General features: G+C 40.2%; 1 protein-coding gene across 4 annotated transcripts in view; it reads right to left on the bottom strand.

Moving 5' to 3' along the window:
* The window catches only part of FZD6 (frizzled class receptor 6), a 32748-nt gene that overhangs the window by 7213 nt on the left and 2224 nt on the right, over positions 1–23311 (bottom strand). For all 4 annotated transcript variants that reach the window (XM_054984997.1, XM_054984994.1, XM_054984995.1 and 1 more), the window contains 3 exons: positions 12423–12619; positions 6107–7124; positions 3190–3338 (listed from right to left, as the gene is read on the bottom strand). In XM_054984997.1, the coding sequence (XP_054840972.1) occupies positions 3190–3338; positions 6107–7124; positions 12423–12619 (1364 nt within the window). The remainder of the gene's footprint in view (positions 1–3189; positions 3339–6106; positions 7125–12422; positions 12620–23311) is intronic.

Genomic DNA, 23311 nt, shown 5'->3' with positions numbered 1-23311 from the left:
CTCTTACAAACAAAAAAGAACCCCTCTGCCCATAGGTCATGTGTCATTTTCTCACAGCCCCACTTTCTCATTAACTTCTTCTTTCCCTTCCATCCCTTGTTTCCTAAGGCCTGAACTTCAGTTTCTTTGCTCCAGCCATTACCTACTCTGCTCCTCCCTGTATTAAGGAAGCCCTCTCATTAGCCCTCCATAGACTTGTTTCCTAATCCTCAGTCTTGATGCCTGCCTATGCCACATACAGCTGTTCCTGTCACAAAATGTTTCCCCACCCAATCAAAACTATCCTCTTACTTCCTTCACAGAATCTGTACAGACTGCCAAAATTTGTACAAATCAGACATTTACTCTAACCATTCAGAACTATCACATGGTATCACGTCAGCTCAGTCAATGACAGGGTGCTTGTAAATTTTTTTTGAAAAGTATAACAGAACAGCAATATGTAAAAATAGTTAAAGTTACATAAAGGTGTGGGTGTGTAAGTAAAGTGGACATAAAGTAAGAAAGGGTTATATATCTGTACAGTAAATCATTTAGGTAAAAATCCATTAAGTAAAGCCCATTAAGTAAAACCATATGAAATATCTATACAGGAGTGGAAAAGGAGAGGATAAGGAATGGAATCTGTATGTTCACTGTTAAGGAATGCAGACTGAGGAAAGCTTAGAAACTGAGAGGTCTGAAGGAATCCAGGAATATAAAAACCACATTAAGAATCCAGGATGGTCATGGAAAAATAAGAAAATGGAGGCTACAAATAGTTTACTTATAAACGCATAAAGAATATTCAGTAAGGGAGTTGAAACTGAGTAGAATGTTCCCTATGTAAGAAATTCCAGGAAACAATCATCCAAAGAAAATAATTTAAAAAAAAACAGAATCTTCAAAAATATTTAGTTGTCTACAAAATGGTGGAGTTGAACACATAATCCAGAAAAGTCTCAGAAAATTATGCCATAATTAATTGATACAAATTATGTAGACTGCAAAAAAAAAATCTTGGATACAATAGATTTAGGACTGCAAGCAGCAATGTTCACCCCAAAGAAAGATTACAAAATCAATGTGATACCTTCTTTTTAGGATCAAGCAAAACAACACAAAACAGTGCGGAAACGTTCAAATTCACCAAGATTCTTTACCATGGCGGTACATTTTTAAAAAGGAAACAGGAAGGGGAGAGAGAAAATGTTACAGGCCCTGATCTAAAGGCCTCTTGTCTGCTTCTGGTCTTGCAGAATACAAAATGTTAAATGGTGCTCTTATCAATTTCCACCTCTAAGCTTTGGGAAGAAAAAGAGAAAACAGCAGCCTACAGCTAAAAATAAGAAGCCATCTAACTAAATGTACACTCAGATATTTTACTGAGCCACAGCCACGCTGCTACAGATTAAACAGCTCAGTGTCTTGCAAGAGAAGAAAAGACTACTTTACCAAAAAAGAAGCTGAGTGATTACAAGGGATTCCTTAAACCTAGTTAAAATAAATAGGGAGCTCATGACAGTTTAAAGGTTAACTAGATTCTATTCTAGCATAAACTTTCACAGACTAGAGACACAAGTGTGTGTCACTAGGCAGATATATGAAGTGTAATGATTCGGCTTTTTGTTTTTATTGACCTTTTAATATTTATAACCTTTTTTAAACCCTTGCTTTTGGACCTCTAATCTAGCTCCTCCTTACTTAGCCTTAAACTTATCTCTTAGGGGGGCTATAGTAACAGCCAAAACTCTTTATTTCCACTCACACTGTGTTTCAGGAATTCTCTACTTTACCTAAGCTTTTACCTTAAGAATAACTTCCCTTTTGTGTCTTTGTGACCTTTATATTGCTGCCTCCATGACTCCCTCGAAAGGTTTTTGCTGCCACCAAAGGCATCCAGTTTAACTTGAAACAGGAAGGCTTGTTATATATGGTAGTTCAACAGCACAGGAGGGTAGTTGTGAGGGGGGAAAGGATCTTTCTCTCAGGCCTTTCCACACAGCTTGCCTGATCCAGACAGATTAATCTCTCAGATATACACAATCTGAGTCAGGTGTACACAGTTTACCTGACTTAGAGAGAATTAGCCTCTCAGGCGCCCATACAGCCAAAATCTTTATTCTGAGTTATACAAAGGCTGACTTGGGATCACACATAGTTTGTCTGAATGAACCAGAATGAACACTCTCTGAGATATAAAAAAAATGACTTAAAACTTCTTCCCTCAGCAATCTGACTCAACCACCACCACCACCACCCCCGCCCAGGGTACAGCTACCATCCAATCAGAGCAGACTGCATTCACCCATTCATTCCCCGTTTCTTTCCTCAGAGGCCTGCATTTAAACTCACAGCAACCATTTTTAAAACCCCACATATGCAACCCCACAAATAAAATCCAAATGAATCAGATGGAAAAAATTACATAGGGTTATGAAGAAAAAATGTAAATGGAAAGGTCAAAGAGGCATGAAATGGAAGAAGCATAGGAAAAGTTCAGAGACCATTTACAATACCAGTAGTTGGCAATCTCCCCAATTTTGCTAAGATAGTTAACACCATTGATAGCTGAGGAATCTCAGCATTTGTTCAACTAGCTAACTTTTGTTTTGAGTGAGGAATCCCAAGCCTTAGGGGCTATCGTGTCGAACTTCCTGATGAATTCTAATTCAAAAGTTTCATGCTAGAGTTTTCTCTTGCTGGCCAACTGTTATTTTTAGACCAGCACCAATAAGCCCTTTGACCCTACAATTCATAGTTTTTTCTTCAGAGCCTCAAATCTATATGTCTGCCTAGACAAACATGGCTACTTCCCTGACTAAAAGCATCCATATGTCACATGTTCAGGCAGAAAAGGAGTGATCCTTGTTCCAGCTGCTGCTAGTACATAAGGAATGGCAGGCTGTTCCAGGGAAAGGGAGGGCTAAACAGCAGCAGTAATTCAATACTTCTGCAAGAGGAACTATCAACATTAAAATACTTCAAAATTCTTTAAAGGGTGTTTTTGCATTATTAGCACTGCTGGAGCAAATTCAGGAGGAGATCCAAAAGGAATATTGAACAGAGACCAGATGTGCATGGTTATATACATCATACATATCAAAACACATTTTGAAAGCATGTTAGTAAAAATCTAATGGTAAAAGACGTTTTATAACGAATATTCCTACTATCACCATCACTGCGAATCAAAAAACCAAGTCTTACTCTCTCTTGCGACTTCTGTTGAAGAAGCTTGCCCATTCAGAACAGGTCTTTTTACTTCCCACCCAGAATACTGGAGATATGCCAACAATTAAGGTCATCAGATATTTCATGAGAAACAAAATTATTTCTGGTCTTTTTAATATCTTCACCTGGAAAACAATAACCATTCAGTGAGAATACAATACAAAAATAGTTTTCCTGCTTTACATTTCAGGGTACAAAACAAACACTTTCACAATACTTTTTACTATGACATCAGCTCTGCTACATTCAGGACTAAAATAAGTGAATACGTATCATGCACATTTCTTTTCATTTGTCCTAGCAACTGTAGCTCAGATCTAGTGAAGTACAGTGGTTAGCATTTCAGACTAGGATTGGAGAGACCAAATTCCTACTCAGGCATGAGATTCACAGGGTGACCATATGATAGTCATTCTTTCATTCTTACTAATCTACTTCACAGAGTTGTTTTAAGGATAAAATGGAGGAGGGCATTTATGCTAGCCCAAACGTCTTGACAAAAGGGCAGAATAAAAAAATAGTAGTTCTATGAGTGGTGATGGGGGGAACAGAAAATTCACAACAGAACTCTAAACGTGTTTGCTTATTTTTTAGTGTTCACCTCTTATGTTCAGTCCAATGCTTAAAAGATTTAAAAACATTTTTTTAAACAGAGCGGGGGGGAAATTACACTGCAAGAGAAAAGAAGTAAAGACAGATAAAATAATAAAGCCACATACTGCATCTATCCAAATATTTTCACAAAACTACAATTCCCAAAAATAATTTAAAGGAGGCCTAAGGAAAGCTTTTTAACATCGAGAAAAAAGGCACAAAATTTACAGCTCCAGATGTAACAACAGACAAAGGAAGAAGAACCATGGCTGATTATTCTAAGCAGAATAGGAGACAATTTCTTTAGCAACCATGTAGTGAAATGTGGTTATATGTCTAAGTATATATGGAAGATGATAGAACTGATGAATTACAGTTAATTAGGTGAAGTAGAATCTACAGAGTGTCTTGGGCATTTTTCTGGAGGAGGGGGTGCTGTTCACTGCAAAATAAATCCACTGTTGTGTAGAACAGCCTGACAAAAGCAGTATTTAACACCAGTGCTTACTTGCCCATCTTGTCCAGCCCCCTAGTATATATATACACGCACACACAATGAATTCAGATCTCTCTGTATCCTGCTTATTTTTATTAATTCAAGAATTTTATTAACTGAAGTTTAATAACTACTTCGAGTTAGCTATTTTAAAAAGCCTGTACTAATCTAAATATATTGAATTATGATTTCAATCTTTGAGAATAAAACTTTACAATGAAAAACAAAGATTTTACAGTAGGCATTTCTGCTGAAAAAATCTTTGTAAGAGAGTGCCTAGAGCATTTTAGATAGGTACAACATCTGTGTTTTATTGCTGCTGCTTTGATCTCTGGTTTTGTATTTTATATTTATTGATATTCGGCATATTGTTTTATCTTTTATATTAGAAACCACCTAGGATATAGTATTGCAGAGAGGCAGGACGTAAGCAGTCTAAACTCTCCGCTCTGGCGGAAAACATCTCTGGCGGAAAACATCTTTAAAGTGTTCCTGGCCCTAGGGAGGCCCGCCTGGCGTCGACCAGGGCCAGGGCCTTTTCAGTCCTGGCCCCGACCTGGTGGAATGCTCTGTCTTGCGAGACAAGGGCCCGGCAAGATTTGCTTGCATTTCGCCGGGCCTGTAAGACAGAGCTATTCCGCCAGGCATATGGCTAACGCCGGGCAGTGCCCGCCCCCCCCCCCGTGAAGGGGGGGTTAAACCATCACCCCTATGCAAACACAGAGGCATGTATGAACCACTGGGCAGCATGAATTGTTATATTTAATGTTTTTAAATGTTTTTAAATGTATTATTTAATGTTTTTAAATGTTTTTAAACATGTTTGTATTTGTTATCCGCCCTGAGCCTGCGAAAGCAGGGAGGGCAGAATATAAATATAATAAATTAAATTAAATTAAACAAATACATAGCCATAAAAACACACACACTGGCTGATTCTGCACACGTTGGATAATGTACTTCCAATCCTCTTTATAGATCATTTGGAACAGATTTTTTCATGTGCAGAAAAAAAAATTCCACCTCAAACGATTGATAAAGTGCATTGCAAGTGCATTATCCAATGTGTGCAGAATCAGTAAATATCTGGATAAGAATAGTTCATGTTTGCTGCTTACCCATCTCCACCATTTTACCACTTATATTTAGTGAAAGGAAAAACATGCTTAAGCTCCACTCCTGAAAATGACTTAGCTCCAAATTATTATCTTCAGTGGGAGCAGACGGATTTAAAATTCACAGCATTTTGGTTTGTTTTTTTAAAAAAAACAAGAGTAAAACATTTCGGTTTCCAATTCTTTCATTAAGGGGGATTGTAACTGAAAACTACAAACTGCAGACTTGGGGCTCTTCCAGTGTGCCCTGAAACACTCCACCCTCCAGAGTATCCAACCTGGTTTGGGGATTTTTCCTTTCATATATTGTATTACAGGTATCCCATTTGGTTAAAGATTAAGCAAAGAAATAGAAAATCGTTAATGATTTCAATTTCTTCATTGAACTTTTTGGGGTTACAATGAAGAAATTGAAATTGTTAAAGGTTTTTCTATTCTTTGGTTCAGTCATCAACCAAATGGGAGACCTATAAATGGAAGACACAGCCTCCTATTTGCAAGATCTGAGCAAGGCTGTTAATGACAGGATGTTTAGACTCAAGTGGCCTACAATGCACAATGTAAGGCATTCAATTGTAATGTCACATTTGCGGCTGTCAACCAAAGCCCTCGCATTGTGCGCATGAAATAATGTCCCTCAAGAATCTTTGTTATTAAACCATAAATTCTGCAAGTAGTTTGCCCTTACCTGATAAGGACAGGGTATATGGAATTTATCACAATGATCGGAGACCCAAGTAGTTTCCCAGATCTTCCTGTACACTTGCTCGTAGATGTAACATCCTAACAGCATCACCAGTGGTACGAGATACAAGCCACTGAAAACACCAATTCTAATCATGAATTTCTTTAATTTTTCTTGATTCCTGCCGTCATTCTGTATGACTTGCCGTACGTGATTTAGGGAAATTATGCCAGCTAAGAGGAGAGACAGACCAACAACAACACAAAGGCAAAGAGGCAGGAGGACAAAGAATCGAGAAGCATCCAAGTCATAGAGACCAACAAAACAAACACCACTAATATTGTCACCTTCCACTTTGTTCATGGCAAGAAGCATAACAGTGAGAAATCCAGGCATGCCCCAGGCAACTGCATGAAACCACATTGCTTTCTGTTCAATAGCTTCACAGCTCCATTTTCGTCCAGCAGCAAGGAACCAAGTAACTGTGAGGATCACCCACCAAACAGTTCCTGCCATGGTGAAGAAATACAAAGCCATAAAAACTATTGTGCAGCCTTTGTTCTGAGAACCAAGAACAACTGTTTCACCAATTTGTCGTTTTTCATCTCCCTTATTGCAGGCTGTTCGATTACCTAGGACAAACCCAAGGAAGTATACCAGAGACACTATACTACAACAAACTGAGTAATATATTATCGGCCTCTCTGGATACCTGAAACGTTTAACATCAATCAAAAATGTCAGGAATGTGAACAGTGTGGCACAAAGACAAAAAATGGAAACTATCCCAATGAAGCTTTTGGCAACATCTAGCTCATGATTACTAAAGTACATATTTGGACATGGAGGTGCACACTGATCAAGTCCCAAAAATTTGTAGCCTTGTCCGCTTGAAGTCTGCAGATGTCGTGGACACCAAAATCCATAGTCCCTTCTAGGCTTTCCTGGCGTCTTGTGAGTGTCAGGGGTCCTCACAGTCGGAGAAGCAGTGACAGGAACAGTTTCATCACAATCCTCCAATCTAGGAAGTTAAGAAAAAAATCAGATATGCCATGGAACTGCCCTACTGTTTCCAAGCATCATTTACGGCTATTCCTCCTAGAGAATCTTCAAAAACATTTTTAAAATGTCAAGAGGATCTGTAAACAGATTTGTAAAAAATAATGTAAGAACATGACTACCTGCGAGGCTTATATTAAATGATGTACATTTTTAACAAGAAAGGTTTTAAGATTATTTCTTTCAGTTATCACCTTGCAAATAAAGAAAAATTGTTTTATGTACATTTCTCATTCATACACCAGTATAAAAATGCCATTAGAGAGCTCCCCCTCCCTTGGCTCTCAGGACACTGAAGACATTATATCCTCAGAGTAGGAACTAAAATATTCAGCAGCCAACCATGAATACTAGGAATTTGGGGGGGGGGGGGGTAGAGGGGATATATAATTAATATTTTTTTCAAGTAAGCTGCTTTGAGACTTGAAAGCTCAGGTATGTTTGAATTTGTTTTACTGTAAACTCAGTACATACTCAGAGAGGTTCCTTCTCTCTGTTTGGGACCATTTCCATTGAACAACCTTGTCCAGGCAGTGGGCTCCCCAACCTCTCAGGCTGTCAAGGTGGTCCCTGCCATACTTTGGGGGGTTCACTGTTGGACTGTAGACCTGATCTTTTGTGCCATGCTGTGTATTGAAACCTGCCGGAGAGACGTTACATGTTGGATCACTCATTGCTGTGAGAAAGAATGCAGTTATCACTGTTGCTAGGGAGATGCGGCCACTTGTCCAGAGGAAGGTTGAAAGACTAGTCACAACAACTTTGTTTACGTTTATTGCACTGTCTCTTGCTGCATAGATGAGAACTTAGAGCTTAGTTTAGAGCTTAGTTAAGGGGAGGAGTAGAATGGGTTGTACTTGAAGGCTTTAATGCTTAGCAGAGGGAGGGGACAGTTATTCCAGTCAAGAAATGTCTACGGTGCTGCACTTAGATTATCATTAAAGCTTTAATTCATGCATCCTTGGACTCATGCAGTGAAGTTGCTTGGACTCATGCAGTGAAGTTACTTGAGATCTAAACTGGCAGTCCCTGACACAGGCTGGCATCTGTTGTGACTATGATCTGACTGTTCAGGCAAAGGGGGACTCCCTGAGACAGATTTGACAGACATGTCCATATTAGAGAGCTCTTTAATACCGTAGTCAGTGTAATGCTTTTTTTCTTCTCCCACCGCAGTGTTCTTGTGTGGAACTTGGCCCATGTCACTAGGTATACTGTCAATATGAGAAGTCCCAGAAGTTGTGCCAGCATCATTACATCTGCTTTCTTTTGACGTAGTAAGGGTGAAATTGGTTTTTTGATTTTTAATTGTCTTTCCAGTGGCTAGCAGATCTTTGCTACTAGAGTGTCTATCTTGGCTCCCAGATGTATCAAAGTTTGTGATGGAAACATTTGACTCTTTTGCGTATTTATAAGAAACCTATGGTCTTGGAGAAGCTGCACTACTGTCTGTGTGTCTAAGCTGCACTTCTTGTTTGGTGACCTTAAAAGGATATCATCCAAATAGAGATAGATATGTATTCCCTGCTGCCTTAGGGCTGCCACTAAGGTAATCAGTATCTTTGTAAAATCAAAAAGAGTCCAGTAGCACCTTTAAGACTAACCAATTTTAAGTAAACACTCTTGGAGAGTGGACTCTTGCAGTCCAAAAGGGAGAGCCTTGTACTGATAGTGCTGTTCCCTGAAGGCAAAATGAAGGTGCTTTCTGGAACTTGGATGTATGGGAATGTGTAGGTAGGCTTCCTTGAGGTCCAGGGACATTAGGAAATCTCGCTGTTGTATTGACTGCAAAATGGACTGCAGGGATTCCATTCTGAATTTCTGCCATGACACCCAGAGATTGATGTCCTTTAAATTCAAAATAGCTCTCTATTCCCCTGATTTCTTGGGGACTAAAAAGAGGATAGAATATGCCTGTTGGAAATGTTGTTGAAAAGGGACAGGCTCTATGGCTCCAATTCCCAGCAGGTGCTGTATTCCTGTATTGTATTGTTTGCTTTGGTTGTAATCCAGGGGTACTGGTGACTGTATGAAGCGACGTGGGGGAAGCATCACAAATTCGATCTTGTAACTGACCTTCACCACAGATAAGACCCATCGATATGTGGTGGTCTTTTCCCAACCGCTGGAGAAAAGTTAACGTCATCCCCTGAAGGTTTTTTGTTTGGAGTACTCGAGTCCCAGTGTTTTGTGTTCACGAAGTGCCACCCTTGGAATCTGGACTGGTAAGTAAATTGCCTTCCAGGTCTTGATTCTCTGTTGTCTCTGGGTCTGATTGATGTCCTGTAGGAACAAAAGGACTGAAAAGATTTTGATTTGTAGTCCTTCTCTTTATTAGAGGAGGTAGATGGCATTGGCTTCTTCTTTTCCTTGGTTTCAACCAGAATTTTTTCAAGCGTTCTTTCTCCGAAGAGCAGACAACCAGAATATTTTTTAGTGGATAGGTTAGATTTAGATAAAGTGCCTACCTTTCAGTGTTTCAACCAGAGGTTCCTTCTTACAACATTTGCTGCTTGGGCTCTGGCACAGAATTGGATGCTGTCCTGTAATGCATCTGAAGCAAACTGGGCAGCTCTCTATTTTTAACAGAGACCTTTTTAGAGCCAGTGGATTTGGTGCAGACTGTTGTAGTAAGTCATCTGTCCATTACAATTGCACGGGTGAAATTGGACAGGACTGCTGAACCTCTTATTACTAATAAAGCTGCCTCATGTGATTTTTTGAGGATAGATTCATTCTCTTTTGTTCACTGGGTCCTTCAATACATTATCCCCATCTTTTGACAGAACTGCGCCCGAGTGCAGTGCAACCACAGGAGCATCCACTAGGGAAACCCTGAGATTCTCCATGGCCTCACCAGGCAAGAAATAAAACCCCTTTGCAACTGAATGCAGAGTAGACCCATAGCCAAGAACAGACCATTCCAAATATATGACTTCATCAAAGTTCTCAGGAAAAGGACAGCTGGACATCCTTTTTTGGTGGTTTTTTTTTAAAACCTCTAGTGTCCAGGGTGGGCAGGGCAATTTCTGCAGTTTCCTTGGTTGGGAAAAATTTAAAGTGGCAACCACCTTTTTAAGCAGCTTCTGAAAGTGCTCTGGCTGGAGCAGCCTGGCTGAATTATCCCTCGTATCTGACTCCTCCCCCAACCACTCTCCCTCCTCTCTGTCTGATGTCATGGTAGCTGAAGGGTTAACTCCGTGCTGGAGTTCTGTCTTGGGGAGAGAGAGCTCCTCGTCTGAGCGCATCCGCGAAGTTTTGCAGGCTGAGGAGGGGACCGGAATCTAGCTCTGTCTGATCTGCCCCTCTTAGCACTTTTATTTGACTCTTTAAAATGTTTACGTCTGGGCTGCACTCTCTCTGGAGTCGATAAGACAGAAGAGTCTGAAGACTCCAGGGCTGTGGATAACGCGGAGTTGCGAGCTCGGAGCCTTTTCCTAGACTCAGTGCACTTGCCCGCTGACGATCTGTTGACCCTGCCCCCCCTTTCCCTCCCATTTCAGAGGAAAGGGGGTTAATGTTGGGGACTGCAACTTGTGGGAGGTTCATCCTGGCTGATTTCCAAGCCTGCATCATCCACTCCAAAGGGGGCAGTCCAAAGAGAGCAGGGGGGAAATGGTGCGCTCACCATATTCATAGCTCCTGATGCAGCCAGTGTCCCTGGAATGGCCATCTGAGCTTGCCAGAAGGGGAGGAAACTTGCCTGGGAAGTCCCAGTTCTGGGGTCTTGGTCCACAAGCAGGGAACCAAGGGGTGCTTGAGCCATCATCTGAGGCATCGACTCACCACCTACAGGCTGTTAACAGTCGATGTGAAGGTATTACGGCTTGGCCCGGCATGTCGCAGAGAAGCTGACCCTCATCGCCTTTTCCATGCTGTTGTGCTGCTGGCGAGGGTAAGGTAGATTTGATCAGAGGCCTCTGAAACTCCTGATCGGTCAGCTTGTAAGGTTGTCGAGCCAGCGTCTCTCATTTGCCCATCTCCTTTGCCCGAGGCCTCGGATGGGGAGGGTTTTTTCTTCACACGATCTCTCTTCCTCATATACCCAGGGCCCTGCGTCTTTTGGGGGGGATTATTTTCCATCATTGTCCCTCTGTATAGTCGAATTTTTCCGCATTTTATCACAAGATAGTTAGAGCCAGGGCTCATTTCGAGGGGTAACGTGCAGGAACACAGTTCCAGCAGTTCCTCAAAGAGGTCACGTCAGGTGACCCTGCCCACCTGACTCAGCCATTTTGGGCCCGTTTCAGCCTGGATTGGAGCCGAAACAGCCCAGATCGGGCCTCTGACAGGTGGTGGATCACTCTCCCACTCAGCAGTGGCCCAATCCTGACCATTTTGGGCCCCTTTTCGGCCATTTTCAGCCCCTTTTTGCCATTTTGGGCCCAATTTGTCCCTGAATGGCCAGGATTAGGTCCAAAACAGCCAAGATAGGTGATGTCAGGGGTGTGACCTATGCAAATCAGTCATGCTAATGACACACTTCTGGTGATGCCAAGGGGTGTGGCATATGCTAATAATTTATGCTAATGAGTTCCTCCAGCTCTTTTTCTATGAAATGACCCCTGGTTAGAGCTAAGCTCTAGCATCCTCCTGGAGTGGCAGGGCTATTCGAACTGGAAGGAAGCATGCACACAATCCCAGAAGGCATACACAAAGATTTGCATAGCCCTGCAATGCAAATCACATTTTTTATGTTCGCAATGCTATCCTTTAAAGTTCTGTCTAGATGCATATGTACTTGGAAAACATAAGGGAAATATCTGACAGGCAACTAATTATTAGGCACAAAACTGTTCAGCCATGGCACACTTCAATATGTACACAGAGATACATAGCAGTTGAAGAGGTAAAAAGAAGGACTAAACAACTGAGATACATTAATGAAATAGCACTACAAAAATCAGGAAATGATCAAAAGAAATTTTCTTTTATACGCTAGCCTAGAAAGACACTGTGGCCACTTAACAATGTTGAACCTCCTATCTCTGGACCGGTACCTCAATTTGAAATTGAACATTTACAACTTCAAATGGAATTATTAGTACTTCATAATGAACCTAGAACTGCAGCAATGAAGATGCATTCAAGAATAGAAAAGGTCATAATTTTGTATAGGATATCTATACAAAATTATCTGAAGATATCCACATGTGCCGAAGCACCAAGGCTTCAATAATCAATAGGAAATAATGGATTTTTATTTTTAACACAGAAATTCTTATATGGTCAAAGAAAAAATGATGGGAAAACTATGTACCTGTCACATTCAAGCTCCTTGGGCCATGTAATTCCAAAAGTGTCAATCAGATATTTACAGTCCAAATACACTCTTTCACAAAGACTTCGGCATGGGTAAAACACGTGATTTTTTCCCACACAGGAAGGCACAAATGCTTTGCATAAAAATGTGTGGACGTCAGGAGAGCACCCCGTCTTCAAAAGTGGAAGAAATGGCTTTGGGAGGGAAACAAATATTTTGATTAGATTAAAATGCCTTTAAGCAAAGCAAAGCTGACTTTTATCAACATAGCTTACATTCATTTTCATGTAGAACTGACATGGGCTTGACACAAATTAGGTATTACATAAGATTATGTGTAGGGTAGGTGTTTTAGGTCTGGATCCCCCTTCTCTTTATTACTCCCACTCCTGCCCATTCCATCTGCCTGCTTTGGTACAGTTCTTCTCTTACTTCTGCTTTCACCCCGGGCCCAGGGAAGAGTAACCTTCAAAGAGATGCTTGACTGAAAGGCCATCTGGTTTGGTTTCTTTGGTGAAGTTGGGTGGGTGCATCATGTTTTAATATATATGGGGAAATAGTTATTTCTTCCCAGATAGCTTCATACAAACATAACACAGACACTTTGCAGCATTAAAGCAATTCCTATACTTGTAGGAATTAGTCTGATCAACAGTCAGATTACATTTTGTTCAACAACATGTGCTTGCTTTTTAAACAATGGATGTTCACATATCTTTGCATCCTGCCCCCTGAAACCTCCAGAGACCTCTGAAAAACTGGACCCACGTGGAACAAAAGACACCTGGCTCGTGAAGTGTGGCGGGAGAACCAGGTTTAAGTGCCTCATATTCTTCTTTTGTCATCAGACACACCACTGGCATAGAGGATGTAGCTGATACAGAGAGGGGGGACAATGTCCCCTAACTCCACCCTTCACTGCAGCTCCCATCCCCTGGTCTAAGTGGCTTTTTGTCCACACAGGTCCTGCAGCATCCAGCATTAGCTTTTCAGAAATCAGAGTTTGCCTGGGGATGCAGGAAGAGAGAAAAATTCACATCAGCAATTATCTTTCACTAACAATGCTTTGTTGGATCCAACAAGAACTATATTTAGACAGAGATGTATGGAAAACCCCTGCAACATGGATTAGCAAAAACGTACAAGAAATGGGTTTTTATCTTACAATTAGCATCTTTCCCAAGCTTTTAAGTTAAAAAAATTATATAATGCAATATTATTGAGATTACCACCGCTTGAATATCTACTACAAAAATGCTGACTTTACTAGGAGGTACAGTGGATCCCTTTTAAATAGCATATTATTGTTGTTGCTGCTATTGTTTATTTATAGTCCTTTCTCACTGAGATCCAAGACAGATTACATACTGCAAGTGAATACAATATAATCAATAGCTAGAACATTCACAGAGAAAAATACAATATAATCAACAGTTTGGACATTAAATGAAAACTGATACAATAGGTTACGGTAGCCACTAATTTGAAAACTGTCAAGAATAGCAAAAAAAACGGAGGAGAAAAATATTTTTAACTCACTATTTGAAACAGAATATATATTAGTCATGCAAGGTAAGAACCTACTAATGGTATATTCAGTACGTATATCTACATTTCACATTAATTACACATATAAATCATGAATTCATAACACATATTCATAACACAGAGTCCCCAAACTGGGGATTCAAGGGTGTACAGGCAGATGGAAACAAAACAGGTAAGTCTTAAAGATGTTATACAAGGACTTCTGATATAATTGTTTTCTTCTCTTATATCTTTTCTTTTTGTAGATTATGGAAGAGTCCGAGGTGCAGATGGAGAACACAATCTCGGAGTATGCCCGGAACTAAAGCCGGCACTTACAGTTTTCTGTCAGAGAAGACAGACTTGCACAGTGGGAAATTACCTATTTCTTTGTTCAGGAGAAATCTTATTAAATCCATGAACAAAAGGTCTGCCATTTCTCTCAATGATAAGGCTGTATCATGCATGATACTATTTGGCATCTATTTATTTATACCCTGCTTTTCTCCACACTGAGGAACTAAAGTAATTTGTAACATTCTCCCCTCCTATTTTATCCTCCAAACAACTTGAAGAGGAAAGTTAAACTAAGAGCGTATATGGAGGCCCAAAGTCTCCAGTCAGATTCTGTGAGAGTGGGAATGTGAATCAGGGTCTCCCAGATCCCAGTCTGACACTCACTACTGCACTATGATGCCCCTGAAAGACCCGCAATACAGGGCCTGGAAGCCAAGGCTTTCCGTCTCTGTTGCTCCTCCATAATGGCTTTCTGCCTCTGAACATGGAGATACTATTTAGTCGTCATAACAGGCAATGCTGCACCACTCCATAAATTTGTTTAAAGCTGTCTGAACCAGCAGCCATTATGACAGCAGTATGCCAGAGCTTATCACACATAGCATTATTGGCATGCATACTCTTTTACTGAAAATGATATAAGAGCTTTTCTTTTTAAGGAATTACCAGTTGTAATGTGAACATTATTTTTATATGATGTAGTTGCACAAAACTAGTTAACCTTCTTCTCTATAGATTTTCTCATTGTTTTCTTCATCTGTTTGGAAGCCGTCAACATCTTCATCACATTTGTGACATGGCATCAGCATAATGGCCTTGAGGATTACACAACAGATGCTCACTCTATGTAGCTCATTCCCGATTCCAATTTGTTCACAGTATTTGTTGCCAGATGAGAGATTTACATAGCGGTAAAGTACTTCCATCTGGTTCTTATCTTCCCCAGGGACACTCTCTCAGTTGGTAAATTAATATATTTGCTATTCCTGTCAAATATGAAGATCAGATCATGTCTGACATTACATGGATACAGTGTGTTTGACTTTTGGAGAAAGGTACTTTGTTTACATTAGAATAGCCAATTTTTTTGGTGGACAAATTTTCCAAGCAAAAGTAATGGTCTAGGTTCTATGCCTCCAGCTACACATATCTGAGCTGGAAAGACTGTAGTGAAGACCTTGTGCTGCAGAACTGCACAAGCTTTTCATGCATGAAGTCCCAGGTTCAAGCTCTACCAGACAGGCCTAGATCTGACAGTGCAAGGTCAGCCAGGACAGCCTGCTCAAGATTAAATTAATTTCACACAGCACTTTCCCATCCAGTCAGGCTTCCACTACATTCATGAGGTTGGTTACTGCTGCTAACCAGCCCCTGTTGTTTATCTCTTCCATGGTTCACCACTGTAGCCATTAGGAGGATTGTGAACACAAAGGCGCACAGCTATCCAGGCAGCAGAGGACCCTGTAAGTCCTCTCCCTCCCACATCTATCCAGTATCAACCAAGAGGTTTGTGAGCAAAGGTGGGGGATACCTATTAATCCAAAACCCCATTAACACTGACACACAATAAGGAACAGAGCTGTGGAAGTAGTGTAGATGAGAGGGATTGCCAACTATCTGGTCTAGCAAAACTCTTTTTCCTTCAAAAGCTACACTGTACAATATGAGGCCAGAAAGGTGGCCACTTGCTCTAATATCTCAAATATGGATATCTTCGCAGAACATTATACACTGTTGTGTGAAAGCCGTGACTGGTTGTAAAGTTAGCTGAAATCCTAAATGCCACTGCACCTGTTTTGGAAAGATAAGAGGCAACAGGGAGACAATTTATGTTTTTCTCCCATTTAGACTTACGATACTTCTACTGGTGGAGTAAAGAAGGAACCTTGGATGAATTAAGCTTAGGATGCCAACCAAGTTTTATCGCAAACCCAACACATCCCCAGCCCCAGCCCCAGCCCCGAACTGACCACTACACTGGCAGTGTCACTAATTTATACCAGCATAGCATTGTGCTGGTATTGCAGTGGTATGACAGCAGCATAAGGGCTTAGTTGCCATCCGAAGACTCCCAAGCAAGTTTTTAGATTGCACTCAGTTTCAGAAATTTGTTTATAAAAGTTTAAAGTGCGAATTTACATCATAATATTAATGCAATCAGAACAACTTGTAACATGGTATAATTTGGGCATTCTAGTGTGAACATCAATATTCATTCAAGGTGACATAACAGTTCAAAATGTTAATTTAAAATTGTGTCACAATAGGTGGTTTTAGTCAGGGTTGGGAAGGCTGGAACTAAATTATATAAAACTGCATTTATTCTCAACACAAGATACTCTGATTTGACATTACTATGATAATTCAAAGTTTCTAAAAGTAATTTGCATTTTTTTCCAAACTGAAAACAGATTTTTAAATCTGCAGACTTTTGAAACTACTATATTTGCCCGATTAACCAAAAGGAATATATCATGTGTAAATTAGAACAGGAATACTTTCTTAGGCCCACGTTAAGTAGTCAGTTTTGAAGTTAGATCATGTTAAGTAGTTAGTTTAGATATTTTGTAATACAGAGTATTTTTAATAGGTTCACTCCAGTTTCACTGTAGTTCCTTATGAGGTAGATGCTGGGCCTCGCTCTGGATTGCACAGAGCCTATTGCACTCCAAACACATCAGGATTTGCAGATGCCACAACTTTTGTAAGATGGTTGAAGTGCCAAACCTTCTATTCTTTAAAAAGGTAGCTTATATTCATGTGAGTGCTCACAGCGTTTCACAGGTGTTATGGTATACCAAGGAGCTGCCACCTCTAAGGAACAGAACAGCTGGCATCTACTGTAAATTTCATATTGTAATCATATCCAAAGTCATTTTTCTAGCAAACATTACACATTTAATTAAATATTCTGTTTGCACTAGATCTTTTCCTTCTACTGAATGCTGAAATGCCCAGAAGATATTTTCCAAGGTACTAGGTTATACATGCACGTAAATATGTAAAACTCATTATACTCTGTGACCATTGGGAAGGTATATAAATTGGCATTGTTTCTTTTTTTCTTGGTATATTACATGGTTCTGCTAAGTTACCTTGTTTTCAGACAAGTGGAAACTTTCCTTTATACAAAGTGAGAAGTCCACATTTCCCGACAATCAGCAGCGCACATACAAACAGGAAAACACGCACGTGTTTTATTGTTTTGTCAGAAAAACACTGCCCTCATATTCCCAGGAAAGAAATCTCAACTGCCTTTCCTTTCCTTCTCTCTCCTCCATTCAGCCCTTCATTAACTTTGGTTCAGTGTTACGCTGAACTGACTTAACCGCAGTTACGTTCAACCGTAACTGGCTTTTAAAATAAATGGTAACTATGGTTACATCAGTTCAAACATAATACTGAACCAGTTAATGCTAACTTGGGAAGGCCGAGGAAATGAGAGCACAAGCAACAAAGCTGGGCAATCAGACAGTGTCGTTTCTGAACTAATCAATATGTAACTAGCAACGTTACTGGATTTTAGACAACATGACTTGATTCAAGCATAAGATGCTATTGTTACAATGGTTGATCTAACCAGGATAAAGATACAGCTGTAACACTGGGCTACTATTAGTTGAGACCTAAGTGCAGTCAAAACTTGATAGGTCATGCTTGCACAGGCTGGAGACTACAGAAGAAGAGCTGGGCACCAATATACATATATTTAAAAAAATTACAGACACCCAACACAAAAAGAGATGCAGAAGTACATTATAAGAAATACTGGTTTGTAGATGCAATGGCGAAGTCATCTATGCTACATTTTTATCACTAAAATTTGATAAGATGTACAAACTGTTTCCACACTATGTATTTTGCAAATAGATATACTTCAAACATAATATCTAGTTAGGATGTACAGCTAGCAAAATCACTAGGAATAGTTATTTCTCTAGTGATACATTCTGCAAGCTGACACAGAACTATTCACTTCCCTCAAAAAGGAAAGAATGGGGGTGGATGTAAATCCAGAACACCCATTCACCTCCTCACATACACCAGGGCCCTGCTCAAACCAGTTTTTCAAAGCCTCTTCCTTGGGTAGCAGGACTAATAGTTCTGCTTTGTAATTAAAGTTCTCAGTAAGTAATTTCCCAACTAAGATCTTAAGCAACTCTATTAGCAGTACAACTTGTCAGTTACGCTCTGAATCTAGTGATCTAAAGAAAATTCTAGAGCCAGCGCGATTCTGTAGCTAGAATATTAGACTTGGGCCAGGGAGAAGCGGGTTCAAATCCCTGTACGCTCATGAGACTTATTAGGTGACTTGCCCAAGATTACTATATTAACAGGTTTCTTACAAGGCTGGATTAACCTCAGGCATGCAACCCTGTGTGCTTTGATAGGATAAGATGGCAAATTTGGCAAGTAGAATACTTTTTTTTTTTTAAGTACAAGTAAAAATGTCAACCTAAATCCTATTACTGGTCCAGATGAAATTAGATTCTACAGTTGCTCTTCCACATTGTTCTTAAACTTCATGTTCAGGGAACTTCTGGTACAACTACAACTGTACTATCAGTAAGATTCTGTCTTGTAGAAAAACTAGCAGGAACAACTATGGGCTTTGTTTGTATATAGACAACATGATTTTGGTTGTATCTGTCAAGTATTAGAATGTCAGTGGTAAGTTACTGTTGTCTTTGGACGTACTCCATTTTACATGGAGGAATGAGCTAACAATATGGTCCCACGGATTTCTGCAGGTAAAGAACATTAAGGAGTGTTGTTACTATTTGTATGTGGTAGCAATTACCTGCCACTGCCCACCACCATAATTTGCCCAAATTACAACACAGACACCAATCTAATAACCAATGGCCATCTAATAACTATCTAATAACCAATGACCAACTCCTAATAATAATAATAATAATAATAATAATAATAATAATAATATACTGCCCTTAACACCCACTCAGAATGGTCTACAAAGTATGTTACTATTATCCCCACAACAGTCACCCTGTGAGGTGGGTGGGGCTGAGAGAGCTCTGGAAGAGCTGTGGCTGACCCTAGGTCACCCAGCTGGCTTCAGGTGGAGTGGGGAATCAAGTTTTCCAGATTAGAGTCCTGCTGCTCTTAACCACTACACTAAACTGGCTCTCCTACCTGAACAGCTTTTTAGAAGTTAAGAAAACAAATGCAGAAAAAAATGTAGCATTTTACAATTATAATCTGCCTTTCTGTTGGACAGGTGTTCAAGGTTGTTTAAGTTTTACTGCAATGCAATAAAACCAGTTATATTTAAAACAGCAATATACCACAGAGAAGAAAACTGTGCTCAATTTGTCACTATCCAAATTATTATTCATGGAACTCAAAGCCATTTATTCAATATCCATGTTCATAACAATCCTCTTGAGAGAGGTCTCTTGTTCTCATCATAGACTGGGAACTGACATAAATGGCTTGTGCGAGGCAACTCAACAAAACCAGTCATTTTCCACATCCAGAACTTTTAAAAATCAGTTTCAGGTAGGAGCCTGCAGCAGAACAGCAGGATTTGAGTCCAGTGGCACCTCAGAGACCAGCAAGATTTTCAGAGTATAAGCTTTCAAGAGTAAAAGCTCCCTTTTTCCGATGCCTGAAAAAGGGACCTTTTGCCCTGAAAATCTTGTTGGTCTCAACGGCGCCACTGGACTCAAATCCTGCTGTTCTAAAATAGTCAATATTCATCTTACACAGGAAGAAGAGAATTTTAAAATGCACAACTTGCTATCATTCTAAGCAAAGTGACACAACACCAAAGCTATGCTGGCCTAAAGTATTTTTCTAATAGTAGTACAGAACATAGAAAGATTTAAGAAACACAGTTATGTGAGAAATACCATTAAGTACTGTAATGATTTTAAGTGTGTATGTGTCTTTAAAAGCTTGGTGTGGTATAGATGAAGAGTGGGGGTGAAAGAGAGGGATGAGTGAGTGATATGATTGGTTGATGACTGAGAGTGTGGGAAGAGTGATTGCAGACTGAGAGTGGAGAGAAAATATTTAGTCAGGGCAAGAGAGGTAAGTTGTGTGCAGCCTTAGCAAGTTTAAGCATTTCTGAGAAAAATATTGAGTCTGGTATTAGCAGGCAAGCTCAGCCTGAGTATTTTTAAGCAGTTCTGAGAGAAATATTTAGTCAGGAGAAAGCAGGCAAGCTGTGTGCAGCCTGAGTTTGTGTATGTTGTCTGAGAGAAATATAACCTGTGTGGAAGCCTGAACTGTGTGTCTGTGAAAGAACATTGTCAGGAAAAGCAGGCAAACTGTGTGTGCACCTGAGAAAAGGTCTTACTTGTAAATGAGAGAGAAATTAGTATTAAAAGCAGGCAAACTGTCTGAAGCCTGAGAAACCTGTGTGAATGGTAGAGAGAATACCTTTAAGTACACTTTTATTAAAAACCAAGGACAGCCACTTAGGCATGAACAAACAAGGCATCATTACTACTGGTTTTACTAAAACTTCTATTTACCATGACTACCTCTTTTGAAGATGTGGCTTTGAAAATTTACTTCAGTAGGAACCAAGCTGTAAGTAAGCTCGCAAAACATTTTTTCAAGTAACTTGTCCAACAATATATGGATTACCATTGTGACAGATAGGAAAAGATTTCTCTCATAGCAGCAAACTCCTCCTCCAAAGTACACGTTGGGATGCATCCAGCAAAGCAATACCAAAAAGATCAGGTGCAAGAAGCCATTTTTCCTTCCACTGAGAAAAAGATTTGATGTGCTTGCACTGGCAGCCGGTCACATAATTATTACTCTTTCCAGTACTAAGTGGCCAGTCCCCATTATGATCCTGATGGTATTATAACAGTGATTTCTACATATCTGAGTACACAGAAAAATGTTTTTTAAATTAAGAGGGGGCACTCTTAAAAACAACCTGAGGACAGAAGGAATGGAACGCTGAGTGCAGCTGAGTGCCAGTTGTATGAAAAAAGAAAGAGAAGAGAGAAGCCAGTCCGCTGAAGCCACCAAGTTTACAGAATCCTGTTAAGGGAAGAGGGTGAGAGAAGAATTCGAAATCCCTTCCCCCCACAGAACTCCTCAAGTGTCCCAAGTTTGAAACTTACTAATGCACATAAGAAGAGCCCTGCGGCGCAGAGTGGTAAGCTGCACTACTGCAGCCCAATCTCTGCTCATGACCTCAGTTCGATCCTGGCGGAAGCTGGGTTCAGATACCCGGCTCAAGGTTGACTTAGCCTTCCATCCTTCCGAGGTTGGTAAAATGAGTACCCAGTTTCCTAGGGGTAAAGTGTAGATGACTGGGGAAGGCAATGGCAAACCACCCCGTAACAAAAAGTGTGCCAAGTGTCATGGCATCCCCCCATGGGTCAGTAATGACTTGGTGCTTGAACAGGGGACGACCTTTACTTTTAATGCACATATAACAAGTCGAATCCTATGATTCCATTCCCCTAACTGCAGAACAGTTCTACAGTTGAACAAACCCAACATCCATCCATCCAGGACATCTACAAAATGCACAAGAGGGAGCTGACGTTGAAGAAGCATTAAAACATACTACAACTTCGTACAAACTCACACAGACAGCCAACACAGCAGCTCAACCATTGCAGGCAACGTATCTGATTGGATCCACTCCTGTCTTTTATGTCCTCCTGTGACTGCTTCTGTCTATTCCCATGCTGTAAGGGCTTAAGCCAGTACTCCAATTAGTGAGAGATGTAACTTTTTTATGGACAGTGGAACTCCACCTTCCGCCATTTTTCATAATCAGTAAAATAATGATTTGGAAGCAGGTACAGTAGAGTAGCTAAGAGAGTAAACCATTAAGCAAGTTGCCCCATATTCACATTTAGGCACAGCCGTGAACTGGTTTTAGCAAGCCTGTAGTCATAATACTGATTTACTTTATGCTGTTACCATAAAGGACAAATAAGACAACATAAAGCACTTTGCACACTCAATAATCACTATAAAATGCTAAGCATTATCATTTAATAAATTTCAAATGCTATTCCCATCGGTGTAACTGCACAGAAGCTAGAAAGGTCTATCTAACCAACCCCTGTAGAATTCACAGGAAGAGATTCAGGGTATGTTGGTGATGTTGGCACCTGAAGAAGCCTCCACTCCTTTTGCCACTCTGTATAGAGAGGACAAATCCATACATAAGGCAGCAAACCTCTGCATTCCATTGCTAGGAGGCAACATCAGATGAAGGCCTTGGCCTCTGGCAATTTGGTCCTCCAGAGCAGCTGCTTTGCCACCCTGTGAAACAGTATACTGGACTAGATGGACCACTGGACTGATCCAGTAGGGCTCTTTGTTCTTATGAGAAACATGCCCTTCTACCCACACAGGTAAATCTCGCCTTATACCAATTTTTCCCTCCAAAACAGAAGAAACATATTGGGGGCATTTTCCACAGAATTATTTGCTCTCACTAACAAAAACAAAGGAGTAAAAAGTACACTGAAGGAAAATATAAGAAAGGTGTATGGTTACTTTCTTATACTGGAAACCAATACGTTACAGCAATACATTAAAAGCCTAACTGTGTCATCTTAAGCAGTCTACTCAGAATCTTACTCAGGTCTACTAAATGGGGCATACTTCCAGAAAAGTGAAGACTGCACTGTAAATATAAGCACATTTTGCTCAAAACTAAGTCTCACTAAGTTAAAAAGAACTGGCTCATAAGTATGTTTAGAATTGTAGCTTTAGACTCTGCAAACACACTGAATAGGGCTGTTTTGAGTTCCTACATGCACTGACTTGTCAACTGAGTTACAAGAAAATGGACACTTTAAAAACTACTTTTTGTTGCCAAGGCATGGATAGCATGTCTATCCATCTGGAATTCCCGAAGTTCAAACAAGTGTCTGAAGAACTGCATTCTGACTTCCTTATAAAGTCAGATTATTGATCCATCTAATCTAGTGTTGTTCATTCTAACTGGTAGCAGCTCTGCAGAGACTGAAAGAGATGTTTTCCCCAACTCTGGCACCAAAGATCCCTTTAGTTGGATGTATGAGAGATTCAACCAAGACATTCTGTAT

Source organism: Eublepharis macularius, chromosome 7, assembly GCF_028583425.1.
Source record: "Eublepharis macularius isolate TG4126 chromosome 7, MPM_Emac_v1.0, whole genome shotgun sequence".
NCBI lineage: Eukaryota > Metazoa > Chordata > Lepidosauria > Squamata > Eublepharidae > Eublepharis > Eublepharis macularius.
This window is presented reverse-complemented; position numbering and strand designations above follow the sequence as displayed.